This window comes from Vollenhovia emeryi, unplaced genomic scaffold (genome assembly GCF_000949405.1).
Source record: "Vollenhovia emeryi isolate VEMERY1.0 unplaced genomic scaffold, V.emery_V1.0 DF939141.1, whole genome shotgun sequence".
NCBI lineage: Eukaryota > Metazoa > Arthropoda > Insecta > Hymenoptera > Formicidae > Vollenhovia > Vollenhovia emeryi.
The window spans coordinates 1,620,529-1,640,404 of record NW_011967225.1 but is presented as its reverse complement, the minus strand read 5'-3'; the positions used below and the strand labels follow the sequence as shown (position 1 = coordinate 1,640,404).

Sequence of the window (19,876 nt, the reverse complement as noted above, 5' to 3'; positions counted from 1 at the left end):
GGTTATTGGAGGTGGGTGTGTTAATCTAAATAATTACCGAAATTTGTTTCATCGAAACAACATATGTTTATACGAAATATTATTGGTATGGTTTTGTCTCTAACACTTATTCGAATCCTCGTTCGAATCATTTGAATAAATCAAATAAAAACGCAGAACAGATGCTTTATTTCGCACAAGTAGCAGATAACGTAAAAATGTAAGACACTTACCTCACGATTTTTCCGCCGTTGCACGATGCCTCTTTGGCCACTTCCTCCTCTCAGATTTCCTTGTCGCACTAACACAACACTCACTCGCGAAAATTATCGATCGCGCGAAATTTCGGGCACTCCCGTACGCGATGTGAAATACCGCGAAACCCACGAAATATTATTAAAAAATATCGCGTGACCTTCTGCCATACAAATTACTCAAACTAACAACTTGCATTTTTGATTCGGAAGAATGGATAAATCACTTTTGAATTGGCGATAAAACGCAACGCGAGCATCGGAAGCATAATCTGCGGTAAAGACGTAGTTATTAGTCCGCAACGAAACGATATTTTACAATCTTTGCCATTCAATCTAATCCCCGAAATAGATTACGCGAGCGAAATTTCCAGCGATAAATAGTTGTTATTAATTGCAACAGTTAATCGAGATAATTTTCGATTACATTTACATAATGTAACGACGTGCGATAAGCGACTTTCTTTACTTCCTGCCCGTTCGAGTTGCGAACAACGACAGAGCGAATTGCAGCGCGAACGCCGAAGTCGCATAAATGTTCTCTCTTTTCCCGAAAATGGAACAGATTACGCGAAATCGATAGATAATTAAAAGCGCGGTGCGTAAACGAGATGTAACCGCGACAAAGTACCACGGTTTACATTTATATTTTAGATGAGTTAGCCTCGAGAAATATTTACGTGTACGTTGATAAAGAGCCGTCGCCTCAACATACAATTCGTTTCTCATTACAAGTTGTAGAAACTTAGTAATTAATCGAGGAACGTTACTCGTTACTAATAAAGGTGTACAAATCAATAGCGTTTTATCCCTGCATGCATCGCGATCGCGTCTTGGAAACCGATAACGCAAAAGTAATACCACGCACGGAGCGACTCTCGCCACTGCTTGCCGGCTCGACGTTCGGCGAGCGAGTGATTGCGCGGCGACCTTCGCGTAAACAATGGCTCGCGTAACGTCGCACGATACCGCGCAGGGAGAAAAAAAACAACGAACGTTGAGAATTCGTTATCCCGCCTACGAAATTGAAAATTCTGTACCCGATATTTCAAATTACTCTGTTCAGTGACATTCTGCGGACTTATTGGTGTTGATTAAATTAATTCCGTTCAATCGAGAAAATGTTTCGGAACAAAAATCGTTGTTACTTAAATTCTAATTACAAAGATTAGAGATTTTACCTCAGTGGTTGGTGTATACAAATGTATATTTCTAAATTGCAAATCCTCATTTACTACGAATCTAAAGGAGAAGTAAAGCACACCGCGCTTCGAGGAAACCAGTCGGCATCGCGGAAAAGAGGCCTCAACTGTTCGATATGATATTCGCGCTGGTAACATCTCTTTTTTAGAAAGGTAGTAAGAATGTTGCTTGAATAAAACAATATCATTTGAATCACAGAGAATATACCTTTTCTTTCAAACAAATATTTTATTTCGGACGATATGTATTACTTCCAATTCAAACAAATGATATATCTGGTCCATTTCAGATATCAAATTTGTTTGGATACACCAAAATTTATTAAATCCAAAGAAATCGTTTTCTCTGTGTACATGCAAAATGTAAAAGTGTGGTAATATGTGCCTAAATTCATATGGGAAGGCATCAGTGATTCCTAGTGTTCATGTGCCGCGTGAGGTCATCGTTAATCTGCTATCGCCTTGCAGTTCAAAGATCGTTTGAAAGCGATCGTCGTTTGTTTCGAAGATCCCCTGCCAGCAGGCCACAAGTTGTTTGTCCCTTCGAGATTTGTGAATTTCCGTTAGAAGAGGCAAACAAGATATCGAAAGTATACGAGGAGCGTACACGATCCTCTCTCTGGTTGGCCGGCAGTTTCAAAGCCACGATAAATATTTCGTAATAATGTTGAACGTCAGATGCTCGAAGTTGCACTGTAATGCGCCATGAATGCGATCGTTCCATTTTTCTTTTTAGTCTCCAGCCTGACAATGAGAAGCATAAATGATCTGTGCGATCGTCGGGCTGCACAGACCTTCTCGGCGCTTCAGGTCAGAGAACTTCGTGTGACGAAAGCGCGATCGTTTGCGATTTAGGACACGGTAAAGACAATGTAGCTGCCGCAGCTAAATACTGCACTTGTAAAATATGGACAGCTAATATCTGGTCGTGATAGCTAAATATTTTGCTGCTGCGCCTATTGTATAAGACGCGACAGCAAACCGTTTGCTGTGCTTTAGAAATTTATAGTTTGTGACAGCAAAATATTTCTAGCAAACCATGATTAGCTACGGTAGAGAAAATTGTTTTTCAGTGAAGAAATAATTTGCCTATCCCGAAGTCGCGCAGGAAAATGCTGATCGTGAATGTAAAGAGCGAAGAGAGGGAAAGAAAAAGGTCCCTCCCTCCAGTTCTTGTCTGTCGTGAAGTTGTGTGAAGTGTGCACATTCACAGACACACACACGCACCCAGACACACACACACACACACACACACATGTCAACGCACGATGAAATTAATATCTTCGTTGATCGTAGTCGTTATCTGTCCGCGTAACTTAGCTGAGTACAATCGCTCTGATAGTGGACTAGTAGCGAGTGGAGAGCCGCACGATAGCCTGTCCTCATTGTGCGTGAAGATGTTTGCCGAATATATACCCTTCACGACCAAGTACTTCTATCACGTGCTCGTCATCGTCGTTTCATTAGTTTTGTTTAAAAAATTCTTCGAGCGACCGGCCGAGAGAACTGCACAAAGTGGCACACATGCATTTACGACATCCGACGAATCCGCGGATCCGAGTGAAAGTAAGAATGTCTACTATACGCGAGAGTTTTGAGTGAAACGTCTTGGTTATCGATCATATTCGCCTTGTTTTGGAAAGAAAAGGACGAAAGATCTCTCTCGGAGATCCCAAAATTAGCTACTTTATTGGTGGTGAACGCAGAGATTCGCGTATTGGATCGCAAAGAAACGATGATAATTAATTAATCGTCACGTGATGATTAAGAAAACGATAATAATAAAATACTAGCGATATATCTTAGTGTTAATAATATACTTTTATTTTAAATTAACTCCAGAAATTATAAATTCTATGCAATTAACGCTGCCAAGGCAGTCAAAGTAACTGGTGTCTCTTTGTCAAAATTTTAGGTTTTCACTTTTCGTGACTTTCGCTGCGATATGTAAATGTAATTACATTTATTAATATACTCTCCACGTTTAAGAAAATATTATTTTCTTCTTATTTATTTATTCTTCATCCATGCTCGAAGTAGTTTCCAATTTTATATTTGTATTTACATCAACGAGTTCTCGTAAGGCTGGTATTGTTCCATTGAATGTAACTGATACTCGTGAATGATGTGTAAATAAATACGTACCTAAGTATATCTGAATATAAACAATCTGAATTTCACTGATAACAAAAATAATCAAAATAAAATATAATCTAACAGAGTCAAAACAAATTCAATAAACTGAAAGCTCCCACAGACTAAATTCACATAATTTCAAATAAATAAATAAAACTGACAATAAAAAATAAAAGCTGAAACTGAAAAACTCTCCAATAAAGTTATTACAGTTTCATTATATTCTTTACGTATTACATTAAAAAATATATACAATAACGTACATTTAAATAGTACAAATGAATATACGTTAATCTCGTCGGTGATGTTAAAAATCTATCTTGTGCGATCCCGATTGCACGCGATCCTAATTCCATTTACGATTTTCGAAAGAAAAAAATTCAAACTCCCCTCGTACGATTGCGGAAAAATTTTTATCCCACGAGGATGCAATATCTGCTTTCATTTTCCTCCCTCATTTGTCTAATTGTCAATTCACACGTAGAATATGTGTCAATATACATCCCAAGGAGCGCCAATGCGCGTATAATGTGCTTTAAATGTACATTTAAATTCGCATTTGTCCCGCATTAAATGTACATTGTGGCAGCGCGTTCGAAAAAATTGTACCATTGACCTCCTACGCATAATTTTTCATGCAGCATGCATAAATATACAGAATTATATAAAATTATATATCTCAAATATACCCAAACCTGTTAAATTCGCGCAATTTGAACACGCAATTAATGTTGCGTTAAAAGCACATTAAACGCGAATTAGCGCTCTTTGAGATGTTACACTTTGATAACAATCGATAAGATAAATCGCTTCGTATTATATAATTACTTTCTAGAAATGGACGAGACAGCAGGTAACGAAGAGCCGGCTTTACCACGTGATCTCAAACACATACCGTATCGCTACGTCCGGAAGTCCGAAGAGGAGTTATTGGCACGTGCGCTAGAATTTTATCAAATAGCTGCGGCGAGGCGGACCATAAGGTTCTTCAGCGCGGATCCCGTCCCGAAGGAAGTTATCCGTGAACTTATAAGGGCTGCAGGTACTTTGGTGACACTTGCCAAGTGAGATTTCTTCCAAGATTCGAGTGCGCAAGAGAGAGCACCGTACGAAAGTTGAGACTCGGCGTTTCAGACTTTTTCAACGTGTGAATAGATATTGCAAACATAAAGATTCGTTATTATCATGAAATGAGCGTTTCCGTCGCGTGTGGAGCCCCCATTACTGCTATACACGTGATTTTAATATTGCCCGGCGACGGATATCGCGGAGCATTTCAAATCTTTTGCCCCGAAGAGTCCTCACACTTCACGAAAACCGTACCGTTAAAAATCATTAATTTATTAAGGGAAAAACAATCCTGCGATAAGTTGCGCGTTGAAATGAAACGCCGACGATGGTGATCTGAGAACATTAGCGTTCAAGGCCTGTGTCCACGATGCTGGAACTTGGTCCGAGTTCTAGTTTCGAGAAATGTGTAGCCAATCAACTTGCAGCTATTTCATAAAAGCAGCAAGCTGACCGGCTACACATTTCTCGGAGCTAGAACTCGGACCAAGTTCTAGCATCGTGGACACAGGCCTTTAGAACAGGCACTGATCCAAGACGCTGTTGTACCTAAATGCGCATGTTCCAAGTCACATACTCACGCTTCTTTTACTTAGGTACTGCTCCCAGCGGCGCGCATACGGAGCCATGGACCTTTATCGCGATATCCGATCCGGCCACGAAATTGAAAATCAGAGACATCGTGGAGCAGGAGGAGGAGATCAATTACAAGAAGAGGATGGGCATAAAATGGACGACTGACTTGTCCCCGCTAAGGACCAACTGGATAAAGGAATATCTCACCACAGCTCCGTACCTGATACTTGTGTTCAAGCAAACTTACGGCGTCTTGCCAAACGGACAGAAAAGGATTCATTATTATCACGAAATGAGCGTTTCTATCGCGTGTGGGATTCTCATTACTGCTATACAGGTGATTTTAACATTTCCCCGCGACGCATATCACGGATTAGTACTTCAAGTCTTTTGCCCGAAGGGTCTTTCTCACAATTCACAAAAACTCTAGCATTAAAAACGAATAATTTATTAAGAGGAAAAGAAATGTCGAGCCGAAAAACGATCGCTGATCATCGAATATGTTTAGAAAGTTTCCAAGTATTCCATAACGACGGTGATCTCGCGAACTTTGCGATATTATTCTCGAGTAACGATTGAATTTATGCCGACAATCGAACCCAGGGAATCTAGCCTACGCTCGACTCGTAATGATCGAATTTATAGTTAATTTATTTCATATCACCCTTAAACACAGTACGCCGGATTGGTGACCCTCACATCCACGCCGTTGAACTGTGGACCGGCTATACGCAGCCTCCTTGGACGTCCAGCCTACGATAAGCTCGTGTTACTTCTGCCGGTCGGTTACCCAGCCAAAGACGCCACTATACCCGATTTACGGCGGAAAGATCTGTCCGAGATCTTGGTCGAGATCGATTAACGAAAGTATAAAACGCGACTTGTGTTTCAAGAGTACCGCTTGACGCGCTGGAAAAAGAAATTCGGGTGAATATCCTTCACACTTGACATGGAGAAATCGAGAGTGGGAGTATCTGAAATAAATAGTCCAACATAGATTTATGTTAATACTATTTTTATGAAAAAATGTTATATTTTTCGGATTATTAACCTTTTTTCATATCTTACATTACATTTTTTTGTGGATAGCAATTATTCACTATAATCGTAGAACGTAGTGCCCCTTGGCTTAAAACATCGCTGCCAATATTACAAAGTAATCGTAATATCCGAAAGAAAAGCTAATCCCTGAAATATAGCACCTGTTCGTGAGTCGTTTGTTATGTATTTCTTTCTCCTGCAGAGAGAGAGTTGAAGAAGTATACAATGGCACGCAATAAGACTGCTCTAAAACTTAATGATCCGGTTTGTATAAACTAATGTGTTTATTTTCAAATTTGCATACATAATGTTAAAAGTAAGCGATATAAAATATAAATCCATCGCTCTAATTGTAAGTCGAAAAAGGAGAACTTAAAAGTGAGTTCAAGTGTATCTAACGGTACAGTTACAATTAGGCGGTCGTAAAATTGATCAAATCGAAAAAAATGAGGTCTTGCTTTCTTTTTGCTTTACATTAATCAACGAATACCAAATATCACCCACAGCGCCGTCTTAAATTAAGTACATTTAATATATAAAATATAAAAATACTGAGCTATAAATGACGAAGAACATGTAGAATATAATTTTCCTCCAGTACTGCAAGTCTGTATATGACAACTATGTCCGCTACTAATAGCTATGTGTAAAAGCTTTTAGTATCATGATACATACAGAGAAACAGATAATATTCTATTTATCACTATTCATGGAACAAATACTATTAATATCATGATCTAGAATATGAATTCTTTCCTTTTCCGTAATTCCTTTTTCCTATGAGACCCGGCCCGGGCCAAGTCGATAGCGAGGAGCTAAGAGTTGCCTTGAAAATTCGAGATCGCCAAATTTTCGTTAAATTTAAGATACTGCAAAAGTTGTGAAAGCAACCGAATTTCAAACATCATTGACTAAGAGTAGAGCAGAGTCTAGAACTAGGAGAGTATTGTCCTATTTAGCGATCTTTAATTAAATCTCTATTCGTTCGTTCGTTAATAATATCGCTGTAAAGAGTATGTATATATAATATATTTATTTATTTATATATTTATATGTCAGTTTCTAAAATGAGCAAAAAATACACTTTGTTCAGTACGAATGTAAAATCTAACGTCGTCGGTAAATCGAACTCCGCCTTTGTCTTTAAAATTAGTAATCTCTTTGTCCGTTCCGCTTATGGAATCTTACTAACAGCTGGGTTGCGACGTATCTTTACACATCTATTCGTAGAAGCTACCTCGGTTAAATTATAAATACGTGTTTCCTTACATCTTTATCTCGTTGAGATCACCAGTGCCTGAGATATCTAATGTAGTAACGCTATATAAACGTACCCTCCTAATTTATCATTATAATTAACATAATTTAACGGGGAATCGATGGATCGATGCAAATTTCGTAATAAATAGTAATCGATTAAGTTGACCTATGGCGCTTTCCTTTTCTTCCTCTCGAACAAATTTGCGTGTACACTTAGACCTCAATTTACGCGGCACCTTTCATACGCGCTCTTTTCTTTTTACGCGGCAAATACCACCCCCTCCGTTTACGCGACACCTTTTGTACACGGTCTCAGTTTAACGCCGTCAGAAAATATATATCTGTCTACGTCTATTTATTGAAATTATTATGTATATCAGCGGGCCAGAAGTTCTCACTTGATTGTACTTGCCACGCCGTGCCTCTTTTCGTTGACTTTTCGCGGAGAGAGCGCGCTTAAGCGTCTCCGCACAAAAGTGACAAATTTATCCTTCTCCTCTCGTTATTATTGGTTTCTGTGTAAATGCGCGAAATAAATATTTGTACAACGACACGCGGGCCTTTCATTACGTACTTCCCTTTTCTGTACAGATTCCGCTTACGTGATTCTCACAACCGCGTAAAAAAAAAGAAGAAAGAAATCCCCCACGTGGACCGAATACTCCGCGTAAATCGAGAGACGAGTGTGTACGCCGTATAATACTATATGGGTGAGCCCGTGAATACTCTCCTAATTCTCCTAATAAGATGACCGCTATACCACAGCAATGGATAGCTCCGTGACTTATCTATGAAAGTGGACTTAATCACGGTGATGAAATTCGGCTATGCACAGGCGGCAAGACCAGGAGCCCTCGGGAGGTGACGCAAGAGGCGGAGACAGACAATACATGTGGTAGCCACGATCACAGTCGTCACAGAACAGCAACTGATCCTATTTCAGTCCGCCAAACCGTTAATATCAAGGTGGGATCTATGGTCGTGGGTGAGGCGCGGTGATGCTACTAACATTTATTTTTCGCGCCGGCTTTCCGCGAGTCCCGCAACGCCGACGAACAATCAAGAGCCCGTCATCTTGGGGAAACAAAAAAAAAACAAAAAAAAACACGTGCGAATTACCCGCGACACCAGGGCGATATCGCTCGAGGAAAAAAATAATAAATAAAACGAGACGCGAAGGGACTCGCCGATCGAAATTGATATCGTGCCGTTCGCTCGCGCGCCTCTATTACCGCCCGCGGGCGTGAAAAGTCATTCGCTTACGGGCCCTGAAAGAGATTGCTGGATATGTGTGATATATACTTACATCGTTGTCCGAGGTGCCGCAAATCGAGCAACACTTGCATTCGATACACTGCCACCTGTACTTGCGAACAGAAACGATCATGTTTGCAGTGAATTGCAAACAAGTTGGATGCCCTATAACAAGAACGTACGCACGTCAAGGAACACGCATTTGGGACGGAACGAGGAGATCTGTCGTGGGATGCGAGTAGAAAGGTGCCAGGACAGTTATCTTGTGCCGAAGAACAGTGAACTCCAAGCTATTGTTCATTTTCTTTTATTGTTATTATTACTTTTTTTCCCGTCATCTACTTTTTTTTCGATGCTTTCCCATCGTTCAAATCGAAAAGAATTTTTTTTTTCACACAAGAGAGATTTAGCGAGCCATGGCAAGTCTGGTCCACAGAAGATAAAAAAAAAGATACGACTGGCTAGATGTCTTTCACCTTTCCTCAGCACTAAAAACGTCCGGAATAATGATACGTCCTCATGTTTCCGCACAGAATATTTTATTTCATGATATCTGTAATTTTCTTTTTTTTTTTGATGTTGCATTTTGAACATACTGTTATTATTTGGAATAATAGGTGGTAAGTAATAGCAGGGCGTACCTTGGAATAGTTCACGTTCTTTCTTGCGCAGCACAATATAAACGTCGCAGATGCACACTCTCCCTCGCTCCTTTTCTCTCTCTCTCTCTCTCTCTTTCTCTTTCTCTCTCTCTTTCTCTCGCTCGCTCTCTTTCACACTCTCGCGTTCTCTCGTAAATCCTCTCCCTTTCATTATCATCCACACAACACGCAACTCATATAACGTATCACATTCTTTATATATATTATATATATATGAGGCCATATATATATATTTATATATAACTAGTGTGACTTAAATACTATATTTATAAGCCTCATTGGGTATTGCTTAATTAAAACTGCCTAATAACAAATCTTCAATTTTATATATAACAAGGAGGAACTATATATCTGCATGCGTCCATTGTTTTTATACCATGTGAGTTTTTCTTACGACAATCTAAGGATAATATAATATCAATTTATACAAGAAACTAAAACGTAGTACCCTCTAGTCTGCCATATTTAGCTATACCATGTTAAATAATAGAATATCCTACGTTGTATCGTATGCTATATGTAAAGAAGCTGTAACGTATCTCTGTCGATAGCCTTCTACACTCGAGTTACATAATATATGTATATTAGAAAGTACTCTGTAACACGAAGCTCTACGATTAAAGAAGACGGCTGGTACTCGCGATTGTAAATCATCTCCAAATGCTTGAAAAGTCGTATATATACATATGCATTATGTATAAAAAAAAAAGAAGAACAGCGTACACGCACGCGTCTACGCGCGTGGAAAGTAATAAAAAAGACGTTGTACGACGTTACAACTTGCGTGGCGTAAAAGTGTAAAATAAGCGACGTGTAAAACTGCTGATATATTTAGCATATAATCAGTGCAAAAAAAATATATATATATGTATATAAAATAATCCGAGTTGCAGTTTCGAAGGTAGTTTCTCAATGCCGTTCTCGCGTATCTCTTTTCTGCCTGAAAAACTCATAAGGTATTACATTAATTTCATACACGGTATCTTGTTGTTATCTCTAGTCAAAATGATATTTGTACGAGTATCAAAGCTTGTACAAAACTAAGCTATGTCAGGTTTCTACAAGAAGATATTAGTCACGACGTTGATGCGTCTGTGACGCAACCGTTAGAGAGACACCTAACTAAAACGGTCGGTAGTTGAAAAGAACTTCTCTCTTTCGTGACCTGTAAATGTAAGCTTCATATCCCACATCTTCGTCTTGCTTGTTAAATACGTAATAAATATATTGCGTCGTTACAAATAACGGTAATAGCACAGGGGGCGGTTATACTACATTAGGTCGGAGAAGCTAATGCCCACAACTAAAGGTAATTAAGAGCCGGCAGATACAATGGAATGTGAGACACATCAGAAAGAAATCAACGAGCAGTTCTGATTAAACAAGAACGCGCGCGATCGCGTTTTCTTTTCTTTGAAAATCTTCGTAACGAAATCTGCGACACGTCACATCGCGATCACATCGAGCAGTCTGTTACACATGTAAATTAAAATCCACGTGAATAGATTCACCACCTCGGAGCACCATCTCGCACATTTAGCGGTCCACGTGACGGAACATCTAATAATCTAGTAACTCGCCAATGTGAGGATGTAAAATGAGGTCTCTCTTGAGCAACAACTTGTCTAAGAGATAACGAAGATTGTCTGAGAGACAGATTGTTACTCAAAATGCACACGGCTCTGCTGTTCAACGAAAGCGTTATAGCGAACATCTCTCTTTCTCTCTCTCGCTCATTTCTATGAATCCATCTGATCCACTTTCAAGAGACGTGATTTACTTTTTGATTATAAAAATAAATATAATGAACACATAAACGAGAAACGTTAAACAAGTACCAATCGAAATTATAACAAATAACATTATCACTCCTACGGTCGTTATTCGATATCGTTTATTCAGAATTCTTTCAAAGTCGCGGAAGGTACGGAGATCCTTAGAATTGCACACACACATACTCACTCTCTCTTTCTCTCTCTCTCTCTCTCTCTCTCTCTCTCTCTCTCTCTCTTTCTCTTTTTCCTCTTTCGTTATTCCTCTCTCTGCGCTGCGCTCTTAGCTCGCATCGTCTAAAACCTCGTAATATCCAACAAACGCAAAGCCACCAAAGTATTTACAAGCGTTCGGGAAACGTAGAAATATTGAAATGTGACGCGATCAACATCTCTCAGTATCTTACAATAAATACGTTGCTTTCATTAAAACGATTCTCATGATTGTGCTGGATATATAAAGTATATATATAATATATATATATATATATTTCTAAAATTCTTCTAAACCTGCCGGTGCGTATCTCACGCCGTGCATCGCCTATCTCCCCCTTTTGATTTCTAACACAATAACGAAAATATCGGGATACACTGTCAAACAGAAGACAAACACATCCTCCTCAATACGTGCTCTGGTGGTACTGTGCAACAGGAATTTCAACAAATTTGCGCATAATTCCGCGTTAAAGAAACAGCAAACGAACCGCCTGGAATTGCTACTCGACGTCCAATCACGCATACACACACACGACGAAAATTTGAAACCCCTCCCGTCGACGGGCGACTTTTAGCCCCGCGCTTCTTTTTATTTTCATCCTCGTAATTATTACGCGTCACCGATTCGATATCTTAGAAACTAATCATTGAGTTACTATAAAATCACAGCAAATTCGCGTAGTAAAGGAATTCCTGAAAATTCCTATTACTCAGATGCGACAAGTTGCACCATTGACAAAACGATGTTTTGTATTCCTCGCCTTGACTAGTGTATGTAAAGCTCGTAACCGTTTGATCCTACACTGTGCAGATATAATTGAATGCCGTCCTTCCTTAATTATTGCACCCAGTTGCAACAGCATGGTTTTCTACTACCCTTGGCGGCAGTGACGGGACGCGTCGCGCGACAAACTGTAACCCTATACAACTCAAAAAGTCATCTCGGTAAACCTAGACATTAAAAAACATGTACAAGAGCCGACGGTGCGAACATCTCGCGCGTTCAACGGCCGCTTAACGCATTAACGAAACGGAAAGATTGTACAAACGTAACGGACAATTCTAAACATCTCGATTGCGCGTTTAACAATTGTAGGTACGTTTTGGAAAACAGCGGGGAAGGGCGCTTGCTTGCTCGTAAAATTAACCAATTACTTAAGCCTGATCTGCAACGTGCCCAAGTAGAACAAGTTAGTCACAAAAACGTCAATGTGACATTAAAATGATGAATTTTACGTCATAAAATGATCGACGTCAAGACTTACTTTGCAATGACTGATTTACGACATGCTGTTTTATGATACTCGTCATGTGTATAATAATATTACAGATTACATGATCAGTCATATGTTACGTTTATCTTATATTACCTCAATTCATTTTTAATGCACATTTAATTAACTTTGCTTCGTAAAACAGGATTATTTTCGCAACATTTTGATGTCTTAATGATGTCACAAATAGGTGCTCTCGGTGGGCTACTTTGACGTCACACCACGATGCGTAAAAAAATGATAAAAAAATGGTGTCATCTTGATGTTTTCATGACTAGTATGTTCCACTTGGATGCTGAACTTTGCGACTAGAAACATTCTAATTTGCGTAAGCAAACCAATACGCTATTATTCGTAGGCAAAATAAAATGCTTCTAGGCGCAAAGAGCGCGTTGCAGATCAGGCTCAACGTCTTTCACGATATTAGCAGCTAAAACATGGAAGTATAAACGATTATATAATAGCATAAACACGTATGTGTATATATACATATATACACATATATCCAATACTCTCCGTAACGCTCCGGCATCACCGTCGGGCTAGAATCGCGTCGCGACAGCAAGTTCTCCAGGTCATGTACATCCCGTGAGCGAGCTGCTGGTCCCCTCGCACGTTCGCGCGAGGAAGCGTACGCAAGATATTGCAACGAGCCGAGATTCCTTTTTTCCTTCCTCCTCATTTTTTTTTTGAGTTGTATTTGGCTATGTATGCACAGAACGCAGTGCGCGATAGGCTCGCAAAGAGACGTAGAAAATGGAACCGCCGTCCGTGGAAACGTGACGGCTCTCACCGCCAATATCCGGAATATATCGATTTCAATGAATACATGTGGCTACGTGATTACCACCGTCGTCGTCGTCGTCGTCGTCGTCGTCGTCGTCGTCGTCGTCGTCGTCGTCATCGTCGTCGTCGTAGTCGTAGTCGTCGTAGTCATCGTAGTCATCATCATCGTCGTCGTAGTCGTCGTCGTCGCACGCCGGCGACAGTGCGAGTTAATTGTGATTCGCCCGGCGGGTGTACTTGCGCTTGATCTTTTCCTCTGGCTTACCTGAACGGCCGCAGTCGCTGCACGACACCAGCTCCTCGGAGCCGCCGGTCTTCTTGTTCTCGCGCGCGTCGCCCAGGCAGAAGTCGCAGTACGGGGAGGGCTGCGCCGCGGACGACTTGCCGCCGGCCTTCTTCTCCGCGGTCGGTCCCCCGGGTGTGGGCGGCCCGCCCGTGGCGCCCGCGGTGTCCGCGGACGGCAGGGTGGAGACGGCGGTGCCGCCGGGCGAGGACGCCGCCGGCAGGTGATCTTCCTTGGTCGCCGGGACGGTGGGCGACGCCGGGCCGACGGGCGTCTGCACGGCCGACTGCAGCTGCTGCTGCTGCGACTGCTGCGGCTGGGACGTGCTCCCCGCAGCTGGTGCGGCGGCAGGCGCCGCCGGGGAGGGACTCGAGGTATTCGAGGAGGTGGCGTTCTGACGACCCCGGCGTGTACCACCTGATCACAAACCGATCAACATACCCAGTTGCGCTTTGCCGTCACAAGCTGATGACCATGCACACCGGTTTTATATAATAGACAAGAGACAAAATTCATAGTCGACTCTTTCTCACTCTCTCTCGCTCTCTCACTCGTTTTCTTGTTCTCTCTCTTTCTCTCCATTTATCTAATCATAATCGATTCAGTTATGTCGAAGCACATCTGCAAGTGATAGGAATATCCAATAAATATACAGAGTCCGTGGCGACTCGATGAATTTATCCGATTGTATACAGAGAGTCCCCCAGCATCCGGCGCCGCGTCTCGCGATACAAAAGGGACGAGGATAGAAATCGGAAGTGGTGTTCTATGGTGCGCGGAAGCAGTTTCTCAGATATTTTCGTTAACTAACCGGAGGATAAATCGTTGGAAAAAAAAATCGAGTTACAACTTGCGTAAACTTGAATTTAATCCGAGAGCCTCGGTTATTTGTCAATACAGTTGTAATTTAAAAAAAATGAAATAATCGCAGACAAAAAATCGACTCGAGCACAAGAGCGTTCGTCGAGAAGACTGACGATCGCAATCGGGACACTCTGTATAATGTCAAATTGCTGTGCAACCGGCGTGCGTCGCACATACACGAAGCAGCCTTTTTCTTTTTCTCATCGCATTCTTCATATAACGGAATCAATTATTCTAAACTTCACAAGACTCAACCGACTGTTACAACAAAGAAAACAAATCTGATTATATAAGTAAGTATAACAAAGTGCAATATGTCAATCAGTACATTCCATCACCAGCAGCAAATCCAAGATATAACGACGAAATATATATATATAAATATTTATATCGATTCCAAGTACAGACAGGTACAAACAAACGGCTTTTCAAACATATTCGAGCTACAGGTAACTTGAAAGATACCTATTTGATGTCTCAACGAAGCCTCAACATTCATTAATAGGAGAATCGAAGCCAAAATCGCTCTAGTGATACAAGCGTCAAAGTAGCAAAGACAAGAAGAACTCTCTTGTTAGGCTCATTCGTAAAAACTATAATCACATGCCGAAGAGGGAGACGGAAAGAGCTACTGATAAAAACGTAAAGAAGAGAATGAAAAAGAAACACGCATACACACATACAAAACGCTCAAGAGTCACGAGACGCCAGTGTTCGCAGACCGGAGAATACCAACCTATAGGACTCGACGATCTTTTTCCTTCCTCTGATAAATAAATAAAAAAGAAAACATTTCACTATTCTCTGATTAGAAGCATGCTACTGCAAAATACATGCAGCACAAATAAAATTATCGCTCATCCATCGAAACATTTCCACTTTGATATGTAAAGTATATCCTATGTACATTTATAAGATAGAAACAAGATGTACGCAAATATCTCGTCATAAAATGCAAAATGAAATCGCTCATATCACACTGGCTTGAATATCATTTATATCCGTATGATATGCAGACAGCTCGACACGTAAATATATATAGATATATGTAATGGAGCATCGCAAGAAAAATATAAATTTCATACATACATATTTCGAAATAGAAATTTAACAGTTAGAGAAGAAAAAAACGTCATGATATATCTTATTTGCAATGCATGCACACACATTTGCAGTACATGTAAAAAAAAAGTATATATGTATATTATAAATTGGTTATATGGGGATAAGTTCTCGGATGAGTAGTTGCATGACCGGGACAAGATTGAAGACAATGGCGAATGGGGGAGAGCGGCGGGAAGGGGAGGGCAGGAGGAGGGGCTGAGAGTTGGGGCGTGGAACGCGGGCTTAAAGGAAAGTGAGAAAACTGAGCTGATTGTGGCTCCAACCTGGCTGGTTCGAAGCAGCGGTGTCTGCAACGCTCCTAGGTTCAACTTCGGCAGGACTGGGACTTAGTTCCTTAGCAGGATCACCGGAGGAAGTAGAGTGGGAATGACCGTAATGGTAGACCAGACCAGGTCTGGTCTTATACCGTGCGCTGCATACTGCAAAAGTGCAAATACTGTTTTCCCGCAATCCATCCAATGCAACGTCCAATGATAAGACAGACCTTTCGTTTAACGGACGATCAAGGGGAGGTAGTACGGGACAGTAAAGCCGACAGGGCGGGGTCAGGGATAGCATTTGCACACCTTCCGCACCAGTACACATCCCTATCCACCTACGAGTCTATATGTGGACAAGCAGTGAAGGAGTTCCAGCCCAAGAAGCAAAACTAATACGATGCAAGGCTTGATGCTTGTACTCCTACAGAATGAGCTCGCTACAGTGTGAGCCAGTACATTCTTGCTCTGTTATTATTGCAGGTAGAGCTAGTCCGAAGATATTTGGGCCGGTGACGTTAGCTCGCTTGTACAACAAACGTGTTCAATGCTCCGCTTCAAACTGTGTCTCTAACACGAGCTTGGTATAACCAGACCAAATGTCTTTAGATTATCTGCTAGTCTAACAGGAGTGGTTTCAAGAAGTAAACAGATTGCAGGCACATTCGAGTTAATTCATAGATTTTGTGTTTCGAAAAGTTGGACCAAATTAGTAATGACTATTTATACTCCTTCCAGATAATAACGCAATTGTTCAAAGAGTTATTTCATTTCTCTTTTTATATCTTTTTCCCTTGTTTGATTAGGCTAACAAGTAGACTCGAATCCCAATAAATTTGTGCATAATGAGTATATAAGTGTGCTGTTTCTCTGAGAAAAAATATACAGGTCAATTTTCACTCGTATAAAAGTTAGCGACTCGAGATTCAGGCGTTTTGCTATGAATGTAAGTGTTACGTGACAATTGTAAAATGCCAATTAAAATTCAAGCTTTCGATTGGCACAACAATACCGTGTGTTAGTAATTCATCTTGTGTAATCGAAGTGAAATATAGTTTAAAAATCGAATGACAAAGTTGTTAGTTCGATTAAATTGCGATATGCTAAATCTTCGATTTTAACACAACGGAATAATTACAAGCTACCTGCACGGAATATTTCAATATTATACGTCCAGCCTTTAATTATTTTTAATCCGATTAGTACGTAGAGAAACGTTCAAGAGCATAGGCGTAAAAAGCGTATACTACTTATGCACAAAGTTTTGGATATTTGGAACGTACGACTAGTCTCTGCCTTGCACTCAGAATCATACCATGACTGCCCATATTCAAGTATAAAGAAAACAAGATAAAAATGATAAAATACAGATTTCTCGCACAATAAAATCCCTGTATTCAAATTTTCGTGTATATTGGTATTTAGACATGGAAAAAAACATACCGGCTAATAAATAAATCGATCAACCTCTCTGAACAAACAATGTTAAACCATCGCGATGATGAGAAAATAAAGACTAGAAAGCACCGTCCCGCGCATCATATAGTTTGTTATTCATTTCAATCACCATTGCCTGGATTACCGTTGCACAAGATTACTCAACTATATATATTACCATATATTCAACTGCAATTAATATTTAACAATTTAACAATTTATTTCAAATTTCCATCATATTTTATATACCATAATCAAGTTGTATATTGATATGAATATAGGTGAACAGAATTAACAAATTTTTTTTTTCACGGATAGTCTATCCGTTTGTAACTTATTATTTGAAATAATAAACGTTAAAACGATAATAACGATAATATTTATAATAAACTAATAACAGGAAGAATGGTCATTTGTAGTTGTATCTATGATTAAACTTACGGTCACAAACGAACGGTTTATCAGTGTCGACAGAGTCGTAGTTGGTCTTTTTGCGTCCACGGCCACCACCCTGCGTGAAATAACATCATTGTTAAACCCACGTCCACAAACTGTCCGCAACATTGTATCGTGTAGAGGGTGACTTGTACAAATATAATATGCGTTTACAGCTTTGAAATATATTCACGATGTAACAAACTGATATGTGCAATGCCGTTACACCTGAAGAAAGACGCTAAGGATATCCAGGGAGATTAATTTCAACAGATGTGTACCAAACAATCGCCAAACATCACCTATTGAGATTGGACGTTTAAAATATCTGCCATTTATATCGATTACGTTTGCCTCGTGACTTACTTTTGTACGTTTACCGCCCGGGGTATCTGTGGAGGGTGGATGACTACGAGCAGGATGATGACCACCTCCACGAGTTTTTCTGCGTTTTCGTTTACTGCTGTAACTCTCCTCGTAATCATAGTCGCTATCAGGATCAGGTTCGTCATAGGCATCCATGTCCAACATATCTTGCTCGTCGTAATACCATGCGTCTTTACTGTGTTCGTCTGAAAGCGCATTCAATTTTTTTCTCATTCGTATGAAAGACCGGGCGTCTTAATATAATTTACAATTTCTATGCAATTCTGTGTACCTTTAAGTGCCACCGAATCTTTGCTGTCGTCATTTACATGCGTAATAGTTTCCACGCCTTCCGTTCCGTCCTCCGTATCTCCCCTCGGCCCGCGTTTCGGATGCAGGTAGTGCATTAAATATTGCCGGCGTTTCTTCCGCCATCGTTTACTCGGGTAAGTGTAAATCTGGCCGTGCAACAAGCCCGGCAGTCTTTCTCTCGAGGACATAAAAAGGGCAGAGTGATTTTGTGCCACACCTGCGAGTTCAAACGAGCTCTTATACTGTTGTTTAAAGACAAAGTCACACCGATGCAATATCATTTTACAATATACGATACATCGCAATTAATATCACTGCTGGAGCGTGCGAAATTTGACCGATGCCAATTAATATAAATTAGATCGACAAGTCTCTCTGCATTTGCACAAAATGTACCGTCCGTTTAAAATCACCTAAACTAAGAATTGGTACGCTTCGTTATCTAAGCGACCTTGTGCAACACCTGCGAGTTCAAACGAGCCTTTATACTGCTGCTTAAAGACAAAATCATATCGATGCGATATTATTGTAAACATATATCACGATTAATATAATGAACATATCAATTTGACTGACACCAATCGATTGACAAAAATCTCTCTACGTTTACGCAAAATACACTGCCCACTTGAAATTAAGCTAGGAATTGATATCACTTCGTTATCTAATTAGACGCAAGGGAGATCCTCGCAGTAATCAAGAGATCAACGTCGCATCTTCCAAAGCCTTCGCGGAATAAAACCGTTCTATCAGCCCATTTCATACATTTTCCCCCCCCGGGCAAGTATTCGGCGTCCACGCCGAATCTGGTTGACAGAAATCAATAATGGCCAGAGCACCGCTAATCGGCCCGGACCGATCGATTCTGCGGCGAAGGCGCGGCCGCTCGGACGGCGAACTTTACCTGTCTGCGAGTCGAGGAAGGGCATGCGAAGACGTCGCTCCCGGCACAGTCGGCTATTGTAATTGGACGAGTTCTCAATGGCCTCCCGGTAAGCCGTGTCGTTGAGGAAGCTGAAAGCGGATCGATACGGTTAACTCTCGGCCGCTCGCCGACGCGAAACGTCGCGCTCACCTCTCGATCTTGCTCAGATTGCTCTCGTTCACGACCTGTATCATTCCGCTGTTGCCGTGAGCCATCGCCGGGGAGATCGCCACCGTCGTCATCCTCGGGCCGTTCTGTCCCACGTCCCCCACGCTCGCGCGCTCCAAGCACTCCGGCCAGTCCCGCTTGCGCTCCGCCGCGCCGTAACGTCGCCCCCGGTTTCTTCCCGGAAGTGGCGCGCCGCCGCTGGTCGAACGACGCTCCGCGACGCG

The 19,876-nt window shown here is 41.0% G+C and overlaps 2 protein-coding genes across 2 annotated transcripts; one reads left to right on the top strand and one right to left on the bottom strand.

Moving 5' to 3' along the window:
* The first annotated feature begins 2,733 nt into the window (after nt 1-2,733).
* On the top strand, nt 2,734-7,681 carry LOC105567035 (iodotyrosine dehalogenase 1). The gene is made up of 4 exons (XM_012021555.1): nt 2,734-3,001; nt 4,407-4,613; nt 5,236-5,552; nt 5,892-7,681. Exons 1-4 carry the CDS (start codon nt 2,833-2,835, stop codon nt 6,075-6,077), a joined length of 879 nt encoding a protein of 292 aa, XP_011876945.1. The 5' UTR covers nt 2,734-2,832; the 3' UTR covers nt 6,078-7,681.
* On the bottom strand, nt 6,268-19,837 carry LOC105567036 (zinc finger protein ubi-d4-like). The gene is made up of 9 exons (XM_012021556.1): nt 19,635-19,837; nt 19,464-19,573; nt 18,540-18,776; nt 18,248-18,453; nt 17,888-17,957; nt 16,016-16,171; nt 13,746-14,180; nt 8,823-8,935; nt 6,268-8,450 (listed from the first exon to the last, which is right to left on the bottom strand). The coding sequence occupies exons 1-9, from the start codon at nt 19,724-19,726 to the stop codon at nt 8,319-8,321; spliced, it is 1,551 nt and encodes a 516-aa protein (XP_011876946.1). The 5' UTR covers nt 19,727-19,837; the 3' UTR covers nt 6,268-8,318.
* Nucleotides 19,838-19,876: the final 39 nt, after the last annotated feature.

Excerpts from the sequence above, each read along its gene's own strand:
- LOC105567035 (XM_012021555.1), top strand. The coding sequence starts at position 2,833 with ATGTTTGCCGAATATATACCCTTCACGACCAAGTACTTCTATCACGTG. Across the intron at positions 4,614-5,235 it reads TGAACTTATAAGGGCTGCAG|GTACTGCTCCCAGCGGCGCG; the intron begins GTACTTTGGTGA and ends TCTTTTACTTAG. Across the intron at positions 5,553-5,891 it reads TTCTCATTACTGCTATACAG|TACGCCGGATTGGTGACCCT; the intron begins GTGATTTTAACA and ends CCTTAAACACAG.
- LOC105567036 (XM_012021556.1), bottom strand. The coding sequence starts at position 19,726 with ATGACGACGGTGGCGATCTCCCCGGCGATGGCTCACGGCAACAGCGGA. Across the intron at positions 19,574-19,634 it reads AATCTGAGCAAGATCGAGAG|CTTCCTCAACGACACGGCTT; the intron begins GTGAGCGCGACG and ends ATCCGCTTTCAG. Across the intron at positions 16,172-17,887 it reads TAAACCGTTCGTTTGTGACC|TATGCAGCGCACGGTATAAG; the intron begins GTAAGTTTAATC and ends GCACTTTTGCAG.